Below are 18,943 nucleotides of genomic sequence, written 5' to 3' on the forward strand. Positions count from 1 at the left end.
AGCATTGAAGCAAGGAAGATTGACAAGAACATCAGTGCGATGACACAGCCTTGCTTGGCCCCAGTCCAACCATGAATTGGGTCTCTGGTGGCTCCATTCGTCAGGATCACAACTTGGCGTAGGCAGAGGATGGTGACCAACTTTTGGGGGTAGCCAAACAGAGGGGGATGCTCCATAATCCCTTGCAGTTTAGTGTTCAAGGCCATTTTCAAGGGTTTGTGCAGTTCCGTGCATTTCTCTTGCAGTTACCACACAGGGAAGATCATGTCTCGTGCCTCTTAGTGGGTGGAATTTGCATTGGGACTCAGGGAGGATCTCCTCAGTCACAGGGGGAAAACGATGAAGGAGAACTCTTGCGATGACTTCCCCTGTGACTGACGACGGGGAAATTCCTCTGCAGTTACAGCAGTCAAGGCTTGTTTTTTTGAAGATGGTCACAATTACAGCATTCCTGTAATCTCCTGGCACATGCTCCTCCTTCCAAATAAGGGAAATTAGGTAATATATTTGTGCCAATAATGCTTCTCTGCCATGTTTTTGTGCTTCAGTGGGGATTCCATTTGTTCCAGATGCCTTGATTTTTTAGCTATCGGATGGCCTTTTCTACCTTGTGCCGGGTTGGATGGTGGCAGATATGCTGCGGGATTGAGTTTTAATTTTACATTTAATACAAAATGTGCTATTCTTTACCAACTCAATGATGCGTGAGAGGCCAAATCACAGAACATAGAAGAGAGAGAAATACAGCACAGAACAGGCCCTTCGGCCCACGATGTTGTGCCCAACTTCTATCCTAGGTTAATCATAGATTATCATAGAATTTGGGACACTAAGGGCAATTTACCATGGCCAATCCACCCAACCTGCACATCTTTGGACTGTGGGAGGAAACCGGAGCACCCGGAGAAAACCTGCGCACATACGGGGAGGATGTGCAGACTCCGCGCAGTGACCCAAGCCGAAGTCGAACCTGGGACCCTGGAGCTGTGAAGCAATTGTGCTATCCACAATGCTACCGTGCTGCCCAAAGAAAGAACCTTATATTTACAAAGTTTACCCCATACCAGACGTCAGAGATTGCTTCTAACTTGAACACACCAGGAAATAATCCTGTAGTTTTGCACCACTTAAAGTTCATGGGAAGGTTATTCTATTTACTAATAGTTTGCGCATGTGTAAGGCTATAGATAAGGATATGGAAGGTAATTTTGACGCCACGTTCAGCTCCAGCTCTGTTGGTAGCACTCATCTCTGCTTCAGAAGGTTGTGGCTTTAATAAGGCATAATTTTAAAGTATGTGTTTTGTAATCCGCATTGTTCTAATGAAGTACCGTCTGAGAACTGAGACGAGACTTAGTAGGAGACAGAAATGTTTAACAAAAAATATAAGTGGGTAAATGACAATACACAGTGGTGCGGTGGCAAAATGCATCTCTGATATCCGAAGTAGCAAGCCTCAAATCGAAGCTACAGTTACTTGGGAAAGGGGTGGTCAGGGTATGCAAAAAGTTTTCAAACAGGAGGGGGCAAAGAGGCATCCTAACAGTATTCCTGATCAAATCTGAACACTTAAGCCACAGTTTGAAGTCACCCACCCACTTGAGTCAAATAATACGCTGACTCAGAACAAGATAGGAGCAGAGTTAATGATAAAATGACCACAGCGTAGTGACTAAACAGTGAACTTTTCAACTAGAAATCTTCAATCAAGGAACAAAGACAAGGAGGATTTTTAGTGGAACAATTTTATTTCGTATAAGTTACTATCAAAATCATTTTGATTACAAGAAATAAACTCTAAATAGGTCAATTTAATTCACAAAACGTGGTGATTTATGAAAAATGGCAGCTATAGAAATCTGCATTACAATGCAGATTATAATCAACAGTCTTGGCATGTCATACTACATTACAAAGCTTATGTAAAAATGAAAAGGCACCCATTAAACCATATTCCTGCAATAATGAGGCTTTAGTACAGAACTGAAAAAATAAGGTGGCTGTTTTATGTGGGGTTTAAATGTACTGATTTGGCAAGTGGATATGTTTTTCTGTAACTGAGTCTCCACGATTGCACAGTATAAGAGAATAGCAAGCATTGACGTGCCAGGATTTCAACATAAAAATAAATATGAAACAGCACAGGTTGAATTTAGCATTCATTGCTTCAGGGGGAAAAAGAAGCGCAACCACTCTCAGCTAGTGTTTATGTTCCAACTGCCTTTCCGTCTTCATCAACAAGCAGTTTGAGACAAATCAAAGTGACTGATGCAATAAAGTTTCTCCTAAAATTTTAATCCACTGCCTTTACTCAAAATTTACCCACAGAAAATCACAAATTTCATTTGGTTCTTGCAGTAAATAATTTAAATGGCTAACTCAGTCAATAGTCCAACCATTGTTCCTTTAGTGATCACAACAGTTTCATTCCTAACTTGTTTGTGCAACTAAAAAAGTTGTGTTTAATGTGACAAACAAATGGGGCATTATGTTAACAAGATTTCTTTCCACCATTCTGACTAACCATATATCATTGCCTAAAAGATTACAGAACACTTTTCATTCATAAAAGTGAACCACAGAGTGTTTATCTTTGCTCATTAATACTGGTTATCTCCGTGTCTGAACAATCCCTGCTTTAAATATTCCATTTGCAAGGCAGTCACCACTCAACTATTGCTGTATTGAAACGACTTATCATGTCACACACCTGCAGCTGCAAATGTTTTGTTTTATAATAAAAAAAAAACTTTCCAATTCCTCGCTCACTTTGAAGCAATGCTGTTAAAGAAGTAAAGAGATGCTTAATACATTCTTTCCACCTCAATGCGCCCTGAAGTTTGTGCAAGAGCAAGAATGTTTCCCAAAGAATCATGCTTCCTGTTTCTCAGTCTCATCAGCTCAAAGGCATGGTTTCATTCTTGCGGGCTTCAGGTGACTTATTTACTCATTCAACTATCTACCACCCCCGATAGTCAAAAATGTGTAAAAGGAAGCACTCCACATACTACAGATTGGAATGTGAAATAATCTTTGATAACTTTATATTGCGCTGTTCGTTGGGGGGAAAAAAGATTAAACTCTACAAAAAGTATAAATTCTTGTTTCTACAGATTATCCACAATATCTTTGCCATCACCAGAGTACTTATTACTTGGAATGGAAGAGTTATAGGCGAGAGCAAGGATTCGAATAGCAACCATTAAAATTCGAACAACTCTCCAGTAAAGTTAGCTCAGTCATATGTACAATTTCATTTTTACTTTCTACCCCTCCCCAACCCCAAAACACTTATTTGGAAAATGAGCACTGTATACGCTTTATAACTAGTTTAACAATTCTCAATATTCTAGTTTCTCCAAAGTGTCAACATTTAACCAATTCCCGCAAATAGCCAGGTAATAAAATATTGTTTTATATGCTGATTAGTACAAAGTATATGATAAAAAAATACTAACTGCTAATTCTTAAACACATGCAAATTACAAACACCATACAAATCCCTAGCCAGACAAGTGTAATTAAACAATTCTCTCTACCCAATCCCTCAAATATAAAGCAGGGAATAAGATGGGTGGGATTTAAAAGTGGCATTTCCACACAACGTGTGCAATTGATATATCTGTAACTTTAGTGACCATCTTCAGATGGGTCAATTCTAGTCTAAAGACACTGTTCTCATGCGGTTTCAGATTTAGACATCTTTGGCATCTTTTGCCAGTAGCAGGTGTACAGTGTAAAAATCTTGCAGAGTCAGTGTTCAGTTCACTTTAGAGGCTGATTTGTCATTTGTTTTCGTTGGCTTCAATTTGACATTTGCAACAGCTTCTCTGCAGGGAAGAGAGACAGAGAGAGAAAGCATGTTAAAGCAATGGGTGATTTAGAGGAATACAGCAGTGATACCATGACAGTACGGCTTGCAAGAGCTCACGGCACCCGTGAGTTACTTTGCTGTGAATATTGGTTGGAAACAGAAAAATGGGTGGGGCCTGCTCATTAGAAATATAAAATAACTTTCTGCAGCTAGCTGGGAGTTAACAATATGGGCTGCATGGTAGCACAGTGGTCAGCATTGTGGCTTCACAGCACCAGGGCCCCAGGTTCGATTCCCCGCTGGTTCACTGTCTGTGTGGAGTTTGCACATTCTCCCCATGTCTGCGAGAGTTTCCTCCGGGTGCTCCGGTTTCCTCCCACAGTCCAAAGATGTGCAAGTTAAGTGGATTGGCCATGCTAAATTGCCAATAGTGTCCAAAAAAGGTTAGGAGGAGCTATTGGGTTACAGGGATAGGGTGGAAGTGAGGGCTTAAGTGGGTTGGTGCAGACGCAATGGGCTGAATGGCCTCCTTCTGCACTGTATATTCTACTCTATTCTATGTAATGTTAAATAAAATGGAGTTCATTAAACAGAAAAAAAATTTAAAGACCTGATTTCCATAAGAATTCTTAAACAAGGAGAGTTATATTTTGCTTTAATGTTTGAGGTTTTATATTATTCTATTTCTTTGGAATATTCTCCTACTAAAAAAGTTTTATTTTTATTGCCCTCCCTGGGGTGCCTAAGCCATTCGGATGGACAGACTGCAGGATCGCTGTTTCCTGATCCCTGTTCTATAGTGCTTGAGAACTAAATGCAAAATGTGCATGAATTGCCGATTGGGGCATGTTCTTTGTTTTTCTACGCAATGCTATCTAGACTCTGCTCCAGATGTCTGACACAAAGCACTGGACCATATTTTCAGGCGTTTCTGAAATATCACATCAGGTTACAACAAAAACTTGAGAACTAAAATAATTTATGGGTTTGTTAAGATTTATTTTGATAGGAAGATTTCTCATTTGCTTGGAGATATTTCTATTCAAACTTTAAACCACTGTAGAGCTGATGCCCAGTTTACATTAACCTAATACTTCTGGGACAGGTACCAATAATCAATCATAACTGAACATCTGGAAAAACATTTACACACCACGTTTCAGCAATTCACCTGCATTTATTTTATCTGCTTAAAAAACATTGGATTTGTGAGCTACATTATATATTCAATGTGGACTCTTTGATAGACATCAGCTGACCATTATCGTTGTAAGCTGCAATTAATGCCTGCAGCATGCACATTCTGTACTTTGCTGTGGCACATCTGCTCTTGCCGTACTGAAATGGTAACACAACTGTTAAGTGACTTATTAGAACAAATCACAAACCAGTAAATTGCAAGCCACAGGGGGACAAGCAGAGAGGTTGTCAGCGATGAATCACAGGACCAAAGTCAGCCAATGCCCTGAGTCAAACAAGCTTTTGTGTGATTGGTGCAACAGTGAAGAGACCCAAAAGCTGGACAGTGATGAAATTTATGAAATGATGACAGAAAACATCAGCTTATTCCCTGGGACAATAAGACATTGAAAGGAACAGGAACAAGTCATATATACACTATAGTAAAAAGGAATTGAATAACAAATCTTTTAATGCTTTCTTGAGCACATTTAGGTCCCTCCCTATTCCTTTTAATGGCCAGCTTTGTTGGTTGTTTTCCCAGTGTCACTCTCTTGCTTGCCTTTCTTTGAAGTGATTTCTGGCAGTTCAGTTCTTAATGGCTGCACTCGATGGAGTGTCAAATCCAAACAAAGGGGTTCTACCTCAAAAGGGAGGAAAATGGTGGGGACCAGCCACATGATATGAAACACACTTACTGCCAATCAGTTGGGAAGTGGCATTAAACAGCAAATGCTTGAAAGTCTGGGAAAATACAAAGGCTGGCAAACAGTACTGTAACAATGTCTTCAAAAGGAGCCAGGATTGATTCAGGAGGCAATCACCCTGATAATGAAGTACTGACAATCCTAAATTTGAAATAGAGTTGAAGGAACTATTCCAATTCCAGTCACTGTATTAGACTTGCATTTCCCGATACAACAATAATACATCTTTTTTTGCCAGTATGAAACACAGAAACAGATGGAGATCAGTCAGGACTGTGGTGAAAGTGAGACAGAACCTGCCCATTTGTGAAGCCACAGTGGAAAATGAGTGATTGTCACCAGCAACAGACAAGGTGATAAAAGTCAGACTGGCATATTGAAATGCCAAACTTACTAATCTAGAGAGGCCTTATATGTGGCAGAGGTTTAAATTCAAAACCTTTCAATCTCGGCATCAGAACTGTAATGAAAAAAATTCAATCGATTTGCACCTATAATTGTAAAACTCTGGGAGGGAAATCATTTGACACAAAACTAAGCTCAGATATATCAAAATTAACAACACCAATTTATTACCAATAGATAAAGGCTCTCCCTCATTCAATGGTTCAATAACGTTATCTACAGAGTAGCTGATTCATATGGTCAAACCACTACAACTGACCCAAGGACATTTTGGGTTGGGAAGAGGAAACCCCAGTTCTGCACACCTTTCAGAGGGAAGGCGGCAGGTGCAGGTGGGGAAAGGACAGAATTGCGCTTTTCTTTGATGGTTCCAGCTGTGAAATGATCGTCAACCTTTACCATAGCTTTCACCTCAGTAAAAGCCACAGAGCAATTGAAACCTGTGGTTTCGTAATCTGTCCAAAAGCTCTGAAAAGGACAGAAGCTGGAGAAAAAAATGGCATACAGGCAAAACATTTTGCACTGTGCCAAATCATTTGAGAACACTCAAAGTGCAAAGTCGTCATAGTCCCAGATGACCATACGCTGCTTTCCCCTTTGAGAGGGAGAGCGTTGACTGGTGGTGATTTAACCCGACGGTCACCACACCTCAGGTGAAGGGCAAGGTTGAGAAGGTGAGGCCTTCATGAATAACCACAAAAGGCACGGGAATTGCACCCGCGCTGCTGGCCTCAATCTGGATCACGAACCAGCTGTCCAGCCAACTGTGCTATACCACGCGACACCCCCCCCCCCCCCCCCCCACTACCAGCACATCAGAAACTCTGTTGATTTTACAAAGCAATATTTAAAAGCCAAGAATTTCCCACAAAAATGGTTGAAGAATAAAATGAAATAATAAAGTTACTTTAAGATACGCCTGACGCAAAGATTTAATGAAAATGGCTGTTTTGGGCACTCTTTCGGGTGGAAGTTGACCCCGGAGCAGCAGGACTTCACATTTGATGCGGGCTGCCCAACACTGAATCAAACAATTAACTAATCTGGCTTACAAAAGCAACATGCTGTGGATGCTAGAGATCTGAAATAAAAACAAAAAGTGCTCAAAAAATTCAGCAGGTCGGGTAATATCCGTGGAGAGAAACAGTTTTTTTGTTGCTTGTTAAAATAAATTTAGAGTACCCAATTAATTTTTACCAATTAAGGAGCAATTTAGCCTGGCCAATCCACCTACCTGCACATCTTTGGGTTTTGGGGGCGAAACCCATGCAGACACGGGGAGAATGTGCAAACTCCACACGGACAGTGACCCAGAGACTGGGACCGCGGCACCGTGAGGCCGCAGTGCTAACCCACAGCGCCACCGTGCTGCCCCGAGAGAAACAGAGTTAACGCTTCAGGCTGGATAGACCATCGACTTGAAACGTTAACTCTGTTTCTCTCCACAGATGCTGTCTGACCTGCTGAGTATTGATTGCCAGCAGTTTTTGTTTTTATGACTAACCTGGCTTTGTTGATTTTGCCCCTCCTGTTACTTATGAACTTAATGTTTTAAAAGTCTGATTTATGATTGAAAGTGCAATAGTTTTTCTTCAAAAATTTAAATAAAAAAAATTCTTACTTCAAAGAAAGTCTTGAATGATTGAATTCCGGGCCCTGGAAATAATCAGAGAAATTAATGTTACTAGAGTGTCCACTAGATGTCAGCATCAATGCTTATAGTTACTACAAACCTATATTACCAACTTTTAGTAATGATGAATCGAAATGTATTAAGCTTGTGCTCATTGTTTCAACTTCCATAGTGTGCACACCAGCACCCCCAAACACAATATCAAACATTTAGCATTGAAATGGAGAAAGAACTTGCATTTATACATACATCTTGCTTAACCAAACAACTTCATAGCCAATAAATTACTTTGACAGGAAGCATTTTAATAAGGGCAAACAGAACAGCCAATTTTTACACAGCAAGATCCCACAAAGAGCAATGCAATGAAGAACAAGTGAATCTGCTTTGGTAGAAGAATAAATGCTGTCTAGCTTTCTAGAACTCCTTGCTCTTCAAATAGTGATCAAGTTTACAAATGTAATTACATTTTTCAAGGAGCTGACTATGTGTGTAGATGAGGTTACTGCAATTGATGCAGTCTACAGTAAGGCTTTTGACAATGTTCGCATGCGAAACTGGTCAGGGAAGGGAAGAGCCCATAGGGATCCAATGCAAATTGGCAAATTAGATCCACAATTGGCTTAGTGGCAGGAGGCAGAGGCTGTTTCCAGTGGTGTTCAAGGATTGGTCCCGGGTCCCTTGTTGTTTGTAGTGTACATAATTGATCTGGATGTGAATGCACGAGGTATGATCGGTAAGTTCGCAGATGAGACAAAACTTGGTGGTGTGGTAAATAGTGAGTAGGAATGCCTTAGATTACAGGATGATACAGGACTGAATGATCTGTTGAGCTGCTTGCAGAAAAATACTTTTCACTGTACCTCGGTACACGTGACAATAAACAAATCCAATCCAATGTAGACGGGCTGGTTAGATGGACAGAACAGTGGCAAATGGAATTTAAACCTGAAAAGTGAGAGGTTTTTGGGAGGACTAACATTTTGGGAGGACTAACAGTGCAAGGGAATATACAATGTACGGTAGACCCTCAAAAGCACAAAGCATCAGAGGGATCTTGATGTGCATGTTCATAGATCCCTGAAGACAGCAGGACAGATAGACAAGGTGGTTAAGAAGGCATATGGGATACTTGTCTTCAGAGCAGGGAGGTTATGATGGAGCTGTATAAAACTGTGTGCAGTTCCGGTTGCCACACTATAGGAAGGAAGAGATTGCACTAGAGAGAGTGCAGATTCACTGGGATGTTGCCTGGGCTGGAGCATTTCAGCTCTCAAGAAAGATTGGATAGGCTTGGGGTTGTTTTTCTTGGAGCAGAGAATGTGGAGGTGGGAACTGATTGAGGTGTGTAAGATTATGAGGGCATAGACAGGGTGAATAGGAAGGAACTTCTCCTCTTCGTAGCGGGGCCAATAACCAAGGGCATAGATTTGAGGTGCAGGGCAGGAGGTTCAGAGGGAATGTGATGAAAATCTTTTTCACCTAGAGGGTGGTTGGAATCTGGAACTCACTGTCTGAAAGGGTGGTAGTAGAGATGATAACCCTCACATTATTTTAGTGACTTGAAATGCCATAGCATACAAGGCTACAGCCAAGTGCTGGAAAATGGGATTAGAGTAGATAGGTGCTTGATGGCCAGTTTGGGCATGGGCTGAAGGGCCTCTTTATATGTTGTTAAACTCTGACTCTATAGTGCTATGGAGCTTTTTAATAACAAGGCAGGCAGGACCTCAGCTCAGCATGCCTTCAGAAAGATGCCTGCTTTGATGATGCTGCATCCTCTCAGTACTCAGGAGGTGAGAACATAGGACATCAACCCACATCCCAGTGTGGGGCTTGAGCCCACAACCTTCTGATTCCAAGATGACTGCCACTCAGTCCATTTCTTAATTCACTATTATAGGAACAGGAATAGGCCATTCAGCCCTTCGAGCCTGTCCTACCATTCAATGAGATCACGGCTGATCTGTGACATAACTCCATATACCTGTACCTGCCATTGGTCCATATCTCTTAATATCTTTGCTTAACAAAAATCTATCAATCTGAGATTTAGGGCAGCATGTTAGCACAAGTGGATAACACTGTGGCTTCACAGGTCCCAGGTTTGATTCCCCGCTGGGTCACTGTCTGTGCGGAGTTTGCAAGTTCTCCCCATGTCTGCGTGGGTTTCCTCCGGGTGCTCTGGTTTCCTCCCATAGTCCAAAGACGTGCAGGTTAGGTGGATTAGCCATGATAAATTGCCCTTAGTGACCAAAACGTTTAGGAGGGTTTATTGGGCTACAGGGATAGGGTGGAAGTGAGGGCTTGGGTGGGTCGGTGCAGACTCGATGGGCCGAATGGCCTCCTCCTGTACTGTATGTTCCTTATCTATATCAGAGATTTAAATGAACTATTATTTCAATATAAGGAAATTGGGGCTGGTTTAGCACACTGGGCAATATCGCTGGCTTTTAAAGCAGACCAAGGCAGGCCAGCAGCACGGTTCAATTCCCGTACCAGCCTCCCCGAACAGGCGGTGGAATGTGGCGACTAGGGGCTTTTCACAGTAACTTAATTGAAGCCTACTTGTGACAATAAGCCATTTTCATTTCATTTCATTTGAAAGCCATTTACGATTGTAATTTTTCACAAAAACAGGTGGAATATCTGATTCATCATCAACAGTAGTCCAATCTGAGAAACGAAAATCTTCGTCGCAAGTAAAAATCTCCACTATTGAAAATCCCAAATCCTGGAAATCAAATCTTAATGGGGCACAAAGATACTTATTGAAAAGGATATCAATAAAATAGGTATGGGGATGATTTTTGACACAGACGAGAGTGAGAGAGAGAGCGAGAGAGCGACAGAGAGAGAGAGAGAGCGAGAGCGAGAGAAAGAGCAAGAGAGAGATCGAGAGAGAGCGAGAGAGTGGGGGGAGAGGGATAGAGAAAGAGGCGGGGGGGCAGAGAGAGAGAGAGAGAGAGAGAGAGAGAGATAGAGAGATATATAGAGAAAAGAAAATCTTCACTACGATAACATTAAAAGTTTAAGTAGCAGATTATCAATACATTATCGAAATCTCTCAATTTCTGGTCATTAGAAATTCCCCTTTCAGGAAAGCAAACTATTTCAACACCAATTAATTCAAAAATATCTTTTCTGGTCTTTAGATGTTCCCTGACCCAATGCACCAGGTTTCTAAACCATCTCTGAACAGAATATTAAGTTGTTTAAATGAATAACAAGCAGATGACCTAGAAACATGGATTAAGGAGTGTGCTATAGCGTGAAGAGGCTCCACTGTGTGAAATCGCCATGCTGTAATTAAAACCCTGAAGGTTCAGTTTGCATCTCTTGTGAATTTATTTGAATCTCGACTATGAGCAACCTAATCTTCTGCTGAATATGGCATTAGTGACTCAATAGCCCTGCTGTTTTGGTGATAGCTGTCGAGCTGCAGATGCTTTACACGAGTGTACTACTCAATTACTTGAAGGCACCACACGTGTTCATGGTGCACAATTACAATTTTAAAATTTTAGAAAATTTTCAATGTTATACATTTTTTTTTTGACTCAGCAAGCGAATATTTAAGAATGTTCAAAGTATTCGGTGCTTTTAGTTATGGCGGCGTTTGGCTGAAATTGCTCGAATAATAATTAGGGCCTTTCAAAGCACTTAGTTTTATGTTACATGACAATATGATGTACACATCAGCTATCATCTTTCAGAACTCTAATTCAGAGATTTACAGCCAGATTCGCAGTTCCTTCCATCAGTGCATTAAAAAATGCCCAATGCAACTGTGTACTGAAGTCCTTTCTCTAAGTGCATATGTGCACGTGATCCTTTCCACCGTGAATCACAGCTAAAAAAGTCATAAAAATCATAATTTACAATGTAGGATAGATGACAAATTTTAAAGAAACATCAGGCCAGTAGCTTCACCATTACAAAAGGTAGATCTGGGTGCATGACTACTCAGTTCTACGGTATATAAAGGGTTAGCAGAAATCTGGAATAATTCTCAAAAAGACGCAAGGCGAGGCCAATTGAAATTTTTTTTAATGGAAACTGACAGTACCCTTACCCAAAAGTCAAGGTAGGTGATGGAATCAAGATGCAAATCAGCCATAATCTAACTGAATGGTGTAACGAGCTCAAGGGGGCTGAATGGACTCAAACAACAAGCTGTATTTGATGTTATTGTCCTGTTGTATGGAACAATCAGCCTAAATTTGCGAGAAATAATTGGGTGAAATTGAAGCTTGACTGTAACACAATCCAAGAGGTAGTAGACCATCCACCCGGGACATCACTGCAGGAATTCCTCAGGATAGTGTTCTTGGACCAACCATCTTCATCAATGACCTTGCTTCCTTTACAAGGTCAGATTATGGGGATGTTCACTGAGGATTGCACAATGTTCAGTACCATTCGCGACTCCTCAGACACTGAAGCAGTCCACCTCCAAATGCAGCAAGACCTGGACAATATCCAGGCTTGGCAGGATAAATGGCCATAACATTCGTGGCCCACAAGTGCCAGGTAATGACTATCTCCAATAAGATAGAACCAAAGCATTGCCCCGTGACATTCAATGACATTACCATCACTGAATCCCCCACTATCAGCATCGGGGGGGGGGGGGGGGGGGGGGGGGGGGGGGGGGGTTTACCATTGACCATTGATCACAAACTGAACAAAACTAGCCATATAAATACTGTGGTTACAAGAGCAGGTCAGAGGCTAGGAATCCTGCAGCGAGTAATTCATCTCCTGACTCCCCAAAGCCAGTCCACCACCTACAAGGCATAAGTCAGGCGTGTGATGGAATACTCCCTGCTTGCCTAGATGAGCGCAGCTCCAACAACATTCAAGAAGCTCAACACCATCCAGGATAAACTTTTATTGGCACCACTGCCACAAAAATTAACTCCCTCCACCTCCGATGCATAGTAGCAGCATTATCTGCAAGATGCACTGCAGAAACTCAACAAAACTCCTTAGACAGCACCTGAAACCCATGACAACTACCATCTAGAAGGACAAGGGTAGCAGATACATGGGAACACCACCACCTATAAGTTCCCCTCCAAGTCAATCACCATCCTTACTTGGAACTATATCACTGTTCCTTCACTGTGGCTGGGTCAAAATCCTGAACTCCCTTCCTAAGGAGCACAGTAGGTGTACCTACACCACATGGACTGCACCGCCTCAAGAAGGCAGCCCACCACCACCTTCTCATGGGCAATTAGGGATGCGCAACAAATGCTGGCCTAGCCAGTGAAGCCCACATCCCATAAAAAATGAATTTGACAAAAGTTAGACAGCCCACCAGAAGAACCATGGAAAAGAAAATTGAGTGAGATGTCAAATGTATTGATGATCCACTACCACACTGACATTGCAATTTACTTACAAAACAGTGTTTTATGAATACCTGTGAGAAACCTGGTACTGCCATACTGTAGGGCCTGGGTTTAAAAGTGCTTGAGCTGGGCAGAGGACGAGAAGTCATTTTTAAAGTTGAGTTGTAGTCGGGTGGAGGAAGGGAGAGATCTTCTTTCTGCAGAAGGTTCCCTGTGCTGCTGCTTTTCACATGGTTCAAGCTATATGATGCAAGACATGGCAAAATTAATACTCGAGAATAGACATGGACTGTAACATTTAACACAGGTTTATTCATCAATCAAGTGTATTAAAGGTACTTTTCATGGGAGTCAGTGAGGGAAACCAATTTGCAGGACATGGGCATTATCACTGCCAAGTCTGATGGCAGGCATTCAAAAAGCACGTGGCCCAGCGCAAGGAACCTATTGTAGTGGAAGTTGGATCTTTATTTTTATAATTAGTTATTAAATCTCTTATGATATTAAAACATTCAGAACAAAACAATGCACGATTAAAACTTGTGGATGTTCAATTTGAAAATATGGGGTCTAAAACAAAAACTAATTAGCAAGAATAGGAGCTGATGTCAAAAGCACAGATTCTAGATATTTTTGAGGTGTAATAGACTGGAAGATTCACGGAGAGAACAAGCTTCCAGTTACCCTAGTATGAAAGATATTCTTTTCAAAACAGGATCAACACCTCCATGTTCACATGATTGGCGAGTCAAATTCACCCCAGTGCTTCAGAATGCCTAGGAAAACATTTTTGTCTCAGCATTTGGTGCATTTTCCAGGAATATTGTCTCACTAATTTCAGGAATATTTATTTAGGAGGACTTCCAATGTGAAAAAAAAAACTTTAAACTTAAGCTTGAGTGAATTGTCAACTTGAGTGTTGCTTATTGATCATACTGGGGACATGACACCATGGGTGGAATTCCCACCAGTGGGAACTTCTGGTCCTGCAAAGGTGACCCCTTAATGTTCTCGAGCAAATACATTCACTGATCAACTTGAACAAGGATGATATCAGCTGTTACAAACAGGATAGCTTCTTCCCCTTCAAGTCTGTCTTTTGCAGAGTTGGGCAGTTATTTTAGGTGGAGGTGGAGTTCAGATAATTATAATTTCAAAAATACAGTGACAGGCAAAATTGAACTGCAAGATTAAATCTTTTTAATGTAAATAAATTACTCAATCATTACTGATGTCTGATAAACAGGTAAAGTGAGGTATTGCAATTAACAAGTGTGCTGATGAAGCTTTTCACATGCTCGAGCAACCGTGAATCTTAATTACCAGTGGTCATGTTGGCATGTTACACTAGCATACTAATGCACTGCGTCACAGAGAAGTCAAATACAAGTGATTTGGCAGCACCAGTAAAACAAAAGTGGCCTTTCCTAGGAAGGAAAGCCAACTTTTGTGCTCCTCAAAGTGGCTCATTATGGAATGACACTAGTAGAGAAGCAGCAGCAGGTGGCCTGCTGAGCCTTTCAGTGATTGGCCATTAATGGGCCGGTTTAGTTCACTGGGCTAAATCGCTGGCTTTTAAAGCAGACCAAGCAGGCCAGCAGCACGGTTCGATTCCCGTACCAGCCTCCCCGGACAGGCGCCGGAATGTGGCGACTAGGGACTTTTCACAGTAACTTCATTGAAGCCTACTCGTGACAATAAGCGATTTTCATTTCATTTTTCATTAATGCCAAGTGCAGGTGAGGAGCAAGCACCAGCAAAAACCTGTGCCAGGATGAGTAGCAGGAGGACAGAGAAAATCAGCACATCTTCAAAATCTTATTGATACTTGAATTGCTACTTACTTGTGCAATAATCCACCCTGCATTACACGAGTGTAAGAGAAGGGAAACCATCCTCTCCTAGAAACAGAGTGATAGAATTATTAAGTCATGTAATCTTATGCAGAGTAAAATATCAGGTGTCTCGAATGTCAGCAAGAGTCCAGAAGATTGGTAATGCCAAATACTAAGCAGTTATTTATCTCTACCAAAGATGAAAGGCAAAATGAAACAGAAAGAAAATATGAACATACAGCATCAATGTTACTTACAACCGTGTCTTTTCATTTTCTCCATAGTGCCAGCCGTCCTTGGCCTCAGGAACCAACAATATGATGACATCGCCTTCGCTGAAGCTCAGCAGTGTATTGTTGCCTTTTGCCTGATGTGAAAAAATAGCTTGCACTTTGGCTCTTCCATTCTTTTCTAATCCAGCAGCCATTGAGCTGGATCTGGGTAAAGTTCTGGTCTCAGCTGAATAGCAAGAAGAGGTGATGATGTCACATTGGGTATAAAACGAGGAAATCGGTCTTATTTGCTAAACCTCATTCACACCATTTTCCGGTTTCATCTTGGCATAAGGATACATTGTTTTCAATTCTCAAAATGCACATATCACCCATCACTAGTAGGGGGTTTTCTGCAATCCAACTGAGGCTTTGTTAGGGACAATAGGAATAAAAGAACAAAATAGAACGGACTCTGGAAACCTGAAATTTATTTTTTTAAACCCGGAAATTTTGAAAGTCCGATTCTGACTGATAGCATCCGTAGAGAGAACGTATATTTCAGGTTAATGACCTTTCATCAGAATAACAGTGGGAGATTGGATTTACGGGTAATTCAAGTCATAGAGAAAACAGGTTCCCCTGAACAGCACCAGTGAAGTGATTAGATTTCTTCTGAAAATCACAATGCTGGGGTCATCTGGTAAATTACAAGATTTACAGGTCTCAAATTCATACCTTGCTATAATGGTTACTTGAATTCATGATCGTTGGATTGCTAGGTCAGTACATGAATACAGGGTGCTTTGGGAATACTATTATTTTCCCTGCCCCATTCCCAAAAATCTATTTACAGATCTAAAACGAATGACAAGGAACCAAGAGAGCGAATGTGTCAGTAATAATCATGAGCAAGAAAGGATTTATTATGCAAGTCAAATGCCATCTTCACATATATTGGAACCCACTGTCATTACCAATGCATAACACCAACCAGCTGCAAGCTTAATACTTGGCAGTGTAGTAAAAGAAAACTGCTGCAGTTGCAGAAAGGAAAGGTGTGCAGATGTCCTTAATCCATATTTAGTAATGCATTCACAAAGAGGGTAATTGGTCCTGCTCGCCTTGGATGCAAACCTATTATGTCCACTAACTTTTGAGAGAGGACCATAATGGAATTTGCAATGGTGAAATTTCACTTGGAGATCTCCCCCCACCCTATATAATTGTAACCAGGTTTACGCCCCACGAGGGTGTGAATCTGATTACAATGCATTTAAATATTTAAAATGGTTTTACACCTTTGCTTACGGGTTCACCATTTGCTCCTCCCACCTCCCCTGGTGAAAACAGAAATCAGTTGTGATGACCACGCCAGGAACGCAGAGGTGAATGGAGCCCGGAAGTGCTGAGGGGCATGGCTGGGCAGTGCCCTGGCACAGCTCCCGGCACTACACTGCCAGGTGTGGGCCTTCAGGGAACCCATTTGGGGCTTCACACAAGTGGGGGAGGGGGCACCCAATGCCCTGATGTCGGTAATGATGGTGTGGGGGGAGAGGGACTTTAACTTCAATTTGAGATCGGGACACCCTTTACAAAAGGCGGCTTGATGTCGGAATCTTTGTCGGAGAGTTAAGAAAACCACCCCTCCCCCCCCCCCCCCCCCCCACCACACAAAGCTGGCTGTGTAATTTTCAAACTTTAAAAAAAAGCACAACTAACACCCTTTTCAAACAGTAACCGTTATATTGTGATGTATATGAACGGCATCTACTATGACTACATCGCTACCCATACCAGCAATCTGCAAGGTCAGGCTTACACAAATGAAAAAAATACTCTAATATCTGATGACAGGCAGCATTAGCAGAGAAACAGAGTTAGCCTGATTGACCAATAAAACTATGCATGTATTTGGATCTGTTGAGCATTTCCAGCATTTCATGTTTTTATTTCAGATTTCCAGTATTTTGCTTTTGCCTGCTTCAGTCCCATGCCACGCGTACTGGGCTGCTCATACATTCTAGGCTAAATGTGCAATTTGTCCATTGTAAAACTATTTACCCAATATACTTTGAACAGCTTCTGGTTAAAAATTGAGACAGTAATAACATAAAATGCCTAGAAATATCATCATACTGGACAGCAAGTTATTGAAAACTAGTGATTTTTACATGACCACAATAGAGTTCAGCACTATGAAATTAAGTGGTGTTATTTATATGTGACAGGACCTAAATGTTAACAGCAGTGAGAGGGTTTGAAATATTAATGTTGATATAATGGGGTTAGTCTAATGTAATTTAGGAGAAAAATAACTATCACAAGACTGCCTCAACTACTATGGTGATAATTGCAACACTTAAAAAAAATATTTGCTCTGTCTGTGTATTAAGGAGTGTTAGGTACATTTTGCAACCACTCTGCACCAAGTCCACACCCAGTTCAATACCAGTTGTGACTAAAGAATCATATAAGTCTGTGCAGGATTTTTGTTTATGCCATACATTGTGTTTAATTGCCATTTTTATATATATTTCCCTCATTGCTACTAGTCAATGCCTAGGTGAACAGCCACTCACCTGACAAAGGGCTGGGTTTCAATGGCATTGCTTTGCGTGTGGGTAGTGTATTGGAGTAGACATCATATTGCTGTTTTGGAAGTTGAGGTGGTGTAGGAGGCTTTGGTTTGAGATCGGACTGGCCAGGGTGCTGATAGTCCACAGGATGCGAATTGGATAGGTCACCATTAGGCACTAATGAAATATCCTGGCCCATCATGCGCTGAAATGAAAATAGAAAAAGCAATTAAATTACTCAATATCTAACTTAACGGTGTGAGAAAATAGTGCGAGATAAGTGCTCCTTATCTTAACCGAATCTTAAAAGTGAACTCAATTCTTTACATAAGAATGAGAATTATGACTCATTGGGTCACTGTCAACAGATTTAGAGCCCATTAGGTGCAAATGAAGTTAATGGCCTAGGAATCTGTCAGAGTCCGTTTTGCAGTGTCACCGCCTCAGTGCTAACAGTCCAAGCTCAACTGAGGTGGTCCAAGGAGCATGGGATTTTGGACCTTGGACTTCATGCAGAAGGAGCAGTGCATTTGTGCATCACTGGGCATCATTGCAAGACTCTGAAGTATTGTAGAATAAGTCTTTGGAGTGTGATTGGAGAGGTGGGAGGAGGATGTTGGAGAAGGAGATCACAGAGGTCTGCACTATTATTGGGGGAGTGGAGTATTAGGAAGGCAGGGGGGTTGGTGAGGTCAGTTTGGGGCAGGATTATGTCTGGAGGTCTGAATCAGGATTGAAGTCAGAGACTTCAGGAGTGGCAGTGATTAAAGTCCTAACCTTTTATCAATCTTTCAGTTTTCTAGGAGGCAATCAATACTGTTCTGATTGCCTTGGGTGCATATCAAAGTTGCAAGAAGGAAGCAGATGTTATAGCCCTTATTTAACATTAACTGCCTAAAACCTGCTTCTGATGTAGGCAAAAGACTCCTCTTATTTGGCTCGTATCAAAATGTATCCAGTGTAGTCTGCAACAGAATTATGGACACACATGGACACCATTTTGGACATACTTCCCTCAAAGGCATTGACAAACTGGGCGCTACAGAGCTCCATTGCTAGCCCAGTGGACCCAAAAGCTAGCACAACATTAGTTTCTCTACACATTAGCTTCAGATTTTGCATTAGTTATTGTACAAGGATGTTATTCATTATTATAAATAGGCAACCACAAAGGAATTTGGTTGCACGGTCAGCAGTCTTACCCCCACTGATCTACATT

The 18,943-nt window shown here is 41.4% G+C and overlaps 1 protein-coding gene across 3 annotated transcripts in view; it reads right to left on the reverse strand.

Annotated features, from left to right (window-relative positions):
- Nucleotides 1–1,729: 1,729 nt before the first annotated feature.
- Nucleotides 1,730–18,943, reverse strand: part of LOC119953040 (brain-specific angiogenesis inhibitor 1-associated protein 2-like) — a 90,132-nt gene continuing 72,918 nt past the window's right edge. Inside the window, exons 10-16 of one of the 3 annotated variants that reach the window (XM_038776831.1) lie at nucleotides 17,728–17,929; nucleotides 15,191–15,392; nucleotides 14,943–14,999; nucleotides 13,170–13,338; nucleotides 7,727–7,761; nucleotides 6,095–6,160; nucleotides 1,730–3,830 (exon numbers count right to left, since the gene is read on the reverse strand). In XM_038776831.1, coding sequence (XP_038632759.1) covers nucleotides 6,133–6,160; nucleotides 7,727–7,761; nucleotides 13,170–13,338; nucleotides 14,943–14,999; nucleotides 15,191–15,392; nucleotides 17,728–17,929 — 693 coding nt within the window. In that variant the 3' untranslated portion in view covers nucleotides 1,730–3,830; nucleotides 6,095–6,132. The remainder of the gene's footprint in view (nucleotides 3,831–6,094; nucleotides 6,161–7,726; nucleotides 7,762–13,169; nucleotides 13,339–14,942; nucleotides 15,000–15,190; nucleotides 15,393–17,727; nucleotides 17,930–18,943) is intronic. The other 2 variants (XM_038776830.1, XM_038776832.1) reach the window with 2 other exon arrangements.

Source organism: Scyliorhinus canicula, chromosome 18, assembly GCF_902713615.1.
Source record: "Scyliorhinus canicula chromosome 18, sScyCan1.1, whole genome shotgun sequence".
In the NCBI taxonomy this organism is placed as follows: Eukaryota; Metazoa; Chordata; class Chondrichthyes; order Carcharhiniformes; family Scyliorhinidae; genus Scyliorhinus; species Scyliorhinus canicula.